This window comes from Arachis duranensis, chromosome 8 (genome assembly GCF_000817695.3).
Source record: "Arachis duranensis cultivar V14167 chromosome 8, aradu.V14167.gnm2.J7QH, whole genome shotgun sequence".
Classification (NCBI taxonomy): domain Eukaryota; kingdom Viridiplantae; phylum Streptophyta; class Magnoliopsida; order Fabales; family Fabaceae; genus Arachis; species Arachis duranensis.
The window spans coordinates 38,608,355-38,616,648 of NC_029779.3; the positions used below are offsets into that span (position 1 = coordinate 38,608,355).

Here is an 8,294-nt window from a genome sequence, read left to right on the forward strand (position 1 = left end):
CCCCATGATCAAAACTGAAAATTTAAATTTTAAAACACTAACATTTTCTTTGTAGATTAAACAAATAATAATAATCACAATTTTTTAATTCTCGAGTTAATATCCCATTTGCTTCCTGCAAGTTATCGAGCTTCATTTCCAGCATCCCTTTGTTGTTGTGCGCATGGACATACTCCATAATAATGGGTCAAGAATTTTCGTAAGAAGAGGTTAATAGTGAGCATATATCATATGACCAATATAAGCAGACGAAGTAAAATAGGAAGAAGTTGAGGGGGGGGAGTATATGGATGAGGACGATACCAAGGTGTCGACTGGTGAATGTGACAAATAGTGTCAAAGTCAACTCCAGGAGTTGCAAAAGGTGTTCGTTAAAATAGGCTAATGAAAAAAAAGTTAAGGAACTGTAAATACTAAAATCGTGTAAAGCTTCGGTTGATATGGTAGTCACTGATTCATACTTGCTAATTTTGACTTGTAAATGATATAAATTTCTTAAGAGTATCCTTCCCTCTTGCTCATCTTATTTTATTAAAATAATTATTCTTTTATTTCTTTATTCTTATGTTATTTCAAGGCTTAATAAATTAGACCTAAACATTATTTATAAAAAAAATTGTCACCATTATAGAAGTTTTTAAAACTGAGTTGCACACTGATTTAAAGTGAACCATCAAGCATATAAATATATTGTCTATTTTTCTAAGTAACTGATTATATATCGAAAATTGCTCAACATCTTTGTCCTAAAGTGCACCCTTATTTTCTCAAAATTATCACTCTTCTACCTCCGGGATAACTTCATGGATCTTAGTTTTAAAAAGCGGTCTTGTATCACATCTCTAGAATAATAAACTATTTTAATATAGTTAATCTTTCTTTTTTTATTAGATAATACGATCAAAGTTCAATACATATAATTATATAAAGGAACAAATAATTATATAAAGGGACAAAGTACAACATCAATCATAAAATAAAGTCACACAATTATTACACCAGAATATTACTCTGAACATTTTCTAATCACTTCCAATTTTAAGCAACCAACATAGTAAAAATCATTCTGTGCCAGTCAACTTCAAGTTCATAAAGCAATTATGAGTAAATTTATTTTCCAAGACCATTTTATTTGAATATTCTAGAGTTTTATATTTAGAATACAATTATCTGTTGTTGGTTCAATAATCACTACTCTTGCTTTCATCTTGCACTTGTAAAGATGCAAAACTTCTTTCCTGCAAACAAAAGAACAAACAAAGATGAAGTCCAATGCAATGAAGTAATATTTAGCTCATTCACCAGATAAATGCATTCAAAATGAGAGAGCACTAATGGATAAATAAATTTTTATATAATTCAGATTGTGAGACTCTTCTTAATACACCGGTGAATCACTTCTTTTGTTTCAATACTTCAAAACCAAAAATTCCTAAAAATCACAGCATGTCACAAATTAAACACAAAAAGGAAATAATGATGGAATAAATCAGAGGTACAAGTTCAGAAATGCAAACAAGAAACATAGTGCTACTCGATACTTTCCTACAATTAGAGAATATAGGAACTGCAACCTAGCTGCTTCATGCATTTCATCATAATAGACACAAGTTTATAACAAGTGACACCAACTTACACCATCTTAAAGGTAAAATATTAACATCATCCTAGTTTTACTAACATTTAAATTTTGCCAAATTTTACAAGCAACTTAGGACTCTTGCTACAATGACTCCTGCTACAATTCACACCTAGTTTTCAAGATTTATTTCAAATCAGTATTACCAAACATTTTCAAAACTTTAAACGCCAGTTAAAATGTTGCATCATAAATTTCATGTTCCAGATATAAGGGTGGATGTTTCACTGGCCAAGTGAAAACCGTGAAATGCATTCCTCAAAAGAGAAACAATTTTGAACAACTCATCAATCTTTACTGGTCAGAAACATTTGTTCATGAATACTCAAAAGTTATTGCAAAATCCATTGAAATATTCCACTTTTGCTACAGTTGACTGGACAAGCGTTGTCTATTTACATAGATCATTACATAATAGAGATACTGAGTTAGGTACAAGTTATACCTGCATCGAGTCTCAAATTTATCGTGAAATCTTACCAGAACAAGAGCATCCAAATTCACATAATTTTCATAGAAAAGACAATAAAATAAAATAAAATAAAAATAAAACCTTACAGGAGTAGTTCGCAGGGGCAGAGGCACGGGAGAAGGACCAGATCGGAGTTATTAGTGAGGAAGAAGAACAAAGCACAAAGCGGCAATGTGTAAAAAGGGAAGGGAGAAGGAGGAAGCGTAAAAGGAAATTGTCTCATCTGGAGAAAGGGTGAAGAATGAATGATGAACCCTAGCAGAGGCAACTGATTTATCTCTTTGAAATTTTGATTAAAAGAGAAGGAAATGTGTAAAAAGTAAAAAACATAGAGGCAAATTTTAATTATTGATTTTTTCAAAAATAAAAATAACGGGGTTCTACTTACAAATATTTTTATGGTGGTTAAAATGATACTCCCACATAAAAGTGGGAGTAAGGAATCCGTGGTCAGATTTTCATTCTTCTTCGCTTGAGGGGGTGTGGGTTCAACGCTGCAAAAAAAACCCATCATCACCAATCGAAACCAGTAAAATAAATAAATAAACACAACAAAACAGTGGCGGTAAAGAACACAGAAAAAAGCTTTACTTGAAATCAAAGCGAGCTAGCAGTTAAAATCTCATCTTTACCCATACGCTGTCAGATACAAAGAAACAGAGAGAGATGGCGACTGCTATAGCTATAGCACATTTTTGTCCAGAAACAGGCTTAACTCTTTCTTGTCACAAAAGAAATCCTTTCCTCTCTCATCACCTTCATTTTTCTTCTGCTTCCCTCTCCCATGCTGTGTTCTCCAGAGGTAAGTACTGTATGTAGTGTAAACTCATAAAGCTTACAACTATTTGCTGATTAACCATCACCAATAGTTGACTCTGTTTCTCAACTTTCTCTGAATCAAAATCACTCATTTGTTATTTCAGGCTATTTGTCAACTGAGATGTTTAGAAGGCCAAAAATTTTCACCCCATTATTTGTAAGGCCAAAAGATATGCTCCAAACACCACAAAGAGAAAGGTACAAACTATTTGTATTCCAACAAATCAAAGCCAAAGTTTTATTCGAAACTTTATCAGTGATTTTCTAATAAAAGGAATAAACTTCAATATTATTGTTGGGCAGAGATTAAGTAGAAAGAGGGGAGGTGAACCGGACAAGAAGACACACAGGAGAAGGATGGGGTCCAAGAAGAAGCTGCTTTTCAAGATCATCAGGCTAGTCTCAGCAGCTGGGACTAGATTCTTCTATGCCAAGAAAAAGAGCAGGAAGATTGACCTCAAGAAATATGATCCAAAGCTAAAGCACCATGTCCTGTTCACAGAAGCCAGTTGATATGTAACATGGCACTTTCGTCTTTGATATTTCCCTGCTTTGGTTTTCATGCAAGAATTGTATGACTAAGCTGTAAATATACAAATTTCCATTTTTTATCACATGTGTGTAGTTCCGGTCATACTGAAGCTGCAAAACTGAGCTAAGAAATTGTAGAAATCATTCCCAATTACCAGATCTCTTCAATCAGACTAAATTGTAAATAATTTTAATTCAAGGCCTCAAAAACTAAATGCCTTCACTGTCAAAACATTTACTTACTAAAAACACACAGAATCAAGAAAAACAAACAGAGGCCAAAGTCAACCAACATAATACACGCATCAATTTTATATGAAACTTCCATTTCAAACTCTATCACTCTTCAAATCCTCCATTCCTTTCTTCAGCGGTACATTCTCTCATTTTCCAAGCACTGTTTGATTGAGACTAAGTTGAGATAGTTCCCTCCTATTGCTTCCACCGGCTTAATTCTCTTTTTTAAACATTAGTAGAAAATCTGCCGAGGTGCTTAATTGGATGAGAAAATGTAAGCTTATCCAACTAACACAGCTATCATAAACAGATAAGGGAGCAAAATAACCCCAGCCTTCTAATTTCTGGACCCTCTAATTAACATAAAATCTCGAATCATAAAATTTGGTGTCGGGTTATCTTTTTTCCTTGCTTCTTGACAATCTAAAGAGTTTGGCAAGATATCTCAATGTTCGAAAATTCAACCAAATCAACATCCTATGCGTCTCAGTATATTAGCACTCAATGCCTTTCAAAGATATATTACTGTTGGCTATTTTCGACTTAGAGAACCCGAACCAATGGCAATGAAGTTATTGGAAGAATTGGATCACTAGATAACTCCAATACCATCATCCTTTTTGTTTTTCTGTTCTTTCTTTTGACTGAATGTTCATGGAACTCAACAGTTTCTCAGTTCTGGGCTCAGGCTCCATTCCCTTAGACACCATCTCCCTAAAATAGCGCAAGGCATCCTTCGTCCTCCCATTTTCGAGGTGCCCATGAATCAGGATTGTATAAGATCGCCTATCTAGTCCCCATCCATTCCTTTCCATCTCTTCCCATGTTCTTCTCACCCCATCCTGGTCATCCCATTCCATGTACAACCTCAAAACCAAGTTGTAAACATCATCATTCATGCTACACCCATTTCTCTCCATCCTCTCCAAAATCACAGGAATTTCCTTCGGCTCCTTCAAGGAACCCAGCAAGTAGCTATAAGTAACAGCATTAGGCAAACAATTCCCCTTCCTCCTTTCCATATCACTCACTAGCTCATATACCTTCTCCATTCGCCGAATCTTAGACATGTGTTTGATCAAGGAGTTGTAAGTAGCCACATTAGGTTCAACGCCCCTTTCGCTCATGCACTTGAAAACTTCCAATGCCTCGGGAACCCTCTTTTTGAAACAAAGAGCATCAACGATGCAGTTGTATATCACAACATCGGGCTTGCAGCCTTTATCCCACATGCCATGGAACAACCTCAGTGCAGTGCCGAGCTTCCCCTTCTTGGTCATTGCCTTGATAAATGTTGCATAAGTGAAAAGATCGGGCTTGCACTTAGATGCCAATATGTCTTTCCACAACCTCTTCGCCTCATGTGTGTTCCCTAAGATGCACCAACCATGGAGGATCACGTTCCAGGACTCTATATCAGGTGGAAGCTCATTCACCTTGCTGCGAAACAAAGTTTCTGCATCTTCTACATGCTTGTACCTGCACAACCACATCAAGAGGGTCCTAAATGCTTCAGAATCAATCTCCAATCCAAACTCTTTCCTCCTATAGAATATTCCAACAGCTTCCTCCACCTTATGTGCACCCACATACCTGTAATCGGAGAACACCCAAAATTAACCATTCACATATTTACATGACACCTAGTTAGTTGACTTAATGCTCTTCAAATGTACCAAAGTGATATTAAAGAATTCAGAAAAGCTAATAGGAATCATTTTGAGATCACATATCACATAAGAAAATCAAACATCCAAAGCTCTATAATAGAACATTTAATCTACCTACGAATCAATGTGGAAAAAACCAACTCGTTCATGACACCCTGTCTATGGGACATTTCATTGAGCACCTGGTAGAGCTCCTCAAACCGCTTCATCTTCCCGAGAATATCCACAATCTCATTGAAAACAACGGAACTTGGCACATACCCATTTTGCTCAGGACTCACTTTACAAGCCCAATTAAAGAACACAAGGGCGGGCCTCCAATCGGAATGATGCCGTTTAAGCACTTCGAAGACGAGTTTGTCGCTAAGCTGGAACCCACATAGGTCGAGTGCTCGCTCCACTTCGATGGCGGGCTTGTCCCTCCGGAACTTGAGGAGATTCTGAAGATAAACGATCGGCAGTGGTGGTGATGGTGGTTTCCAGTGGGGTGGGTCCGAAAGGGAATGCACGAAGCATGTGGTTGGAGTTCGGAGGAGAGTGGCTGTGGTAGGGTAGAATAGGATTTTGAGTTCCCACCGGCGGAGTTGCCAGAACATGTACGGCATCAGCGGAATTGAATTGATGGTGAGGTATATTATGCGAAAGGAGCTTTTAAGCCCAAATATCTGGCAGGTATTTGGAGGAGGTGTATATTGTGTAATGTTTTTATATTTCTGAAAATTTGAAACTAAAAAAAAAATTTCAATATAAAATTTTCAGTGTAAAAAATTTCAAGCATAGTTTATTATAATCGACCAATAATTGACCCGGTCATATGACCGGTCACTGGGTCATTGGTTCACCTGGTCATAATTAAATAAAAATATAAAATTATAAAAATAAAATTAAAATGAAAAGTTAAAATGCACATCTTCACAAACATGTTAATAACAATCAAGTATCAATTCTTAGACATAATTAATGATGCAAAAAGAGATAATAAACTAGTCGCCAGTACAAAATACTTTCTCAATTTAAATGAACAAAAGAGAGCAATAGATAACACAATCGCTAAGTTAATGATTAACAAATTCATTAAAAACGAAATTCAAATCTATTCTTACAACAACAAATTCACCTCGTTGATAATTTCCAACAACAAATTCAACTATGATAATTTTCAGCAACAAAAAAATTTAGCTAAGTGATTATTTCAGCAAGATAGCAACAAATTCAAGGTTCAGTGATGATAATCAACAGCAAATTCAACTTAAGTGATGATTTTCAGTAATAAAAGATATTTATACCAAGTGATATTCACAAGACAGCAACACATTCAAGGTTCAATCAGTAACAAAAATTCAACTCAGTGATGATTTTCAGCAACAAAAAAATTTAACTAAGGGATTACATATATACTGAAAAGAAAAAAAAAATTAATACTCCATCTTGAAAATGGCCTAGCTAAAAATAAAGAGTACAAAAACACCTCGTTCAAAAATAAGACTTCAGAAACCATTTAAGATATAATGATATATACTACAAAGTGAAATTACGCCAACAGACATGTTCAAAATGATCCAGCATTTATATAAATTTATTACAAATAAATCTACAAGGAACCTAAAGAAAGATAACAAATTTGTACAAGAAGATCCTTACTAAACTGAATGTCCGAGAATTAACAAGTAAATGATCCCAAAACTACACCCAAGATGAACTATCAACACCTAATGCAGCATAAAATCACAATCCAGTTCAAAACAGATCCAATTACAAGAAATACACACTTCAAACAGGTAACCAACAATTCTACACCAAAAATCCAAACGAATAGTTTGAACTTAATAGGATTGGATCAGATCTAATGATCTCAAATCAAACTACAGACAAAACAAATACAAAGTTTTGACTCAACCAGCATTGGGAAAACACTATCAAAGAAAATATATGCAAGCAACAAACAGCATTTGATTTGATTTCCATTTTAGCATTGAGCAACAAACATTACAAAACAGCAACAAGTAATCCCTAATCACACTAAACCTGAAATGAATAAAGCTAACAGAGCATAATCCCTAATTACAAACCAGCAACAAGTAATCCCTAATCACACTAAACCTGAAATCAATAAAGCTAACAGAGCATAATCCCTAATTACAAAACAGCAACAAGTAATCCCTAAACCCTAATCCATTTTTAGCAGCAGCAAGAAAATTTCAACAAAAATTTCAGGAATTAAAAAAGAGCAGCAGAAAAAAAATCAATTATTTGATTTCTATTAATCCATTCACAATTTCACATTCAAAAATCAGCAAACAGAGCATAAAAGGAAGATAAGAACCGAAGAAGTGAAAGCAGTGCCACTAACCTTCGACGGAGACACGGACGGCGACCGGCGAAACGACGGCGACCGGCGAAACGACGGAGACCGGCGAAACGGCGGCGAGCTGCTCCAAGCCTCGAACAGAGAAGCCAGGGAGGACGGGAACAGGGAGAAGGAGGACGCCGAGCTACAAGAGAGGACGCGGAGTCGCCGACAAAACGGACGACGGCGGCACTGCGGCAGAACCGTTGCAGTGAGAACCTAGGGTTTTGGTTGGGTGATTTTGAACTTTGCTTCAGAGTTCAGAGGGATAGTGGTTCACAAATAAATCAAACGTCACTGTTTAACAAGAACCGGCCGGTTACCGTCGCTCCGATCCGATTTTCAAAACATTGCTGTTTTTACTTTTTAATTTTGCCAAATGCCCAACCTTCAAGAGAAACGACGTCGTTTTCCGAAGAAACAAAAATTAATGAAAGAAACCATGTTTGCCAAGCATTTGCGAAAAGGATAAATGTTTGTAAAGAATTGAAGACTAGGCTTCAATGTATTATTCGTCTGGATCTGGGCCAATACTATCACATTTTTTTCGTTTAAAAATATTTAGTCATGAACCCTTGA

The 8,294-nt window shown here is 35.9% G+C and overlaps 1 protein-coding gene across 2 annotated transcripts; it reads right to left on the reverse strand.

Annotated features, from left to right (window-relative positions):
• Positions 1-3,586: 3,586 nt before the first annotated feature.
• On the reverse strand, positions 3,587-7,998 carry LOC107462604 (putative pentatricopeptide repeat-containing protein At3g15200). 2 transcript variants are annotated; one of them, XM_052252830.1, is made up of 3 exons: positions 7,719-7,998; positions 5,483-6,081; positions 3,587-5,291 (listed from the first exon to the last, which is right to left on the reverse strand). In XM_052252830.1, exons 2-3 carry the CDS (start codon positions 5,971-5,973, stop codon positions 4,310-4,312), a joined length of 1,473 nt encoding a protein of 490 aa, XP_052108790.1. In that variant the 5' UTR covers positions 5,974-6,081; positions 7,719-7,998; the 3' UTR covers positions 3,587-4,309. The 2 variants fall into 2 exon arrangements, with proteins under 2 accessions (XP_052108790.1, XP_052108789.1); XM_052252829.1 differs by having other exon boundaries at positions 5,483-6,095.
• Between the last annotated feature and the right edge of the window lie 296 nt (positions 7,999-8,294).

Bases quoted from the DNA above. Each gene is read 5' to 3' on its own strand.
- LOC107462604 (XM_052252830.1), bottom strand. From the start codon at position 5,973: ATGCCGTACATGTTCTGGCAACTCCGCCGGTGGGAACTCAAAATCCTA. The intron at 5,292-5,482 runs GTAGATTAAATG...CTCCGATTACAG, and splicing joins TTTTCCACATTGATTCGTAG to GTATGTGGGTGCACATAAGG.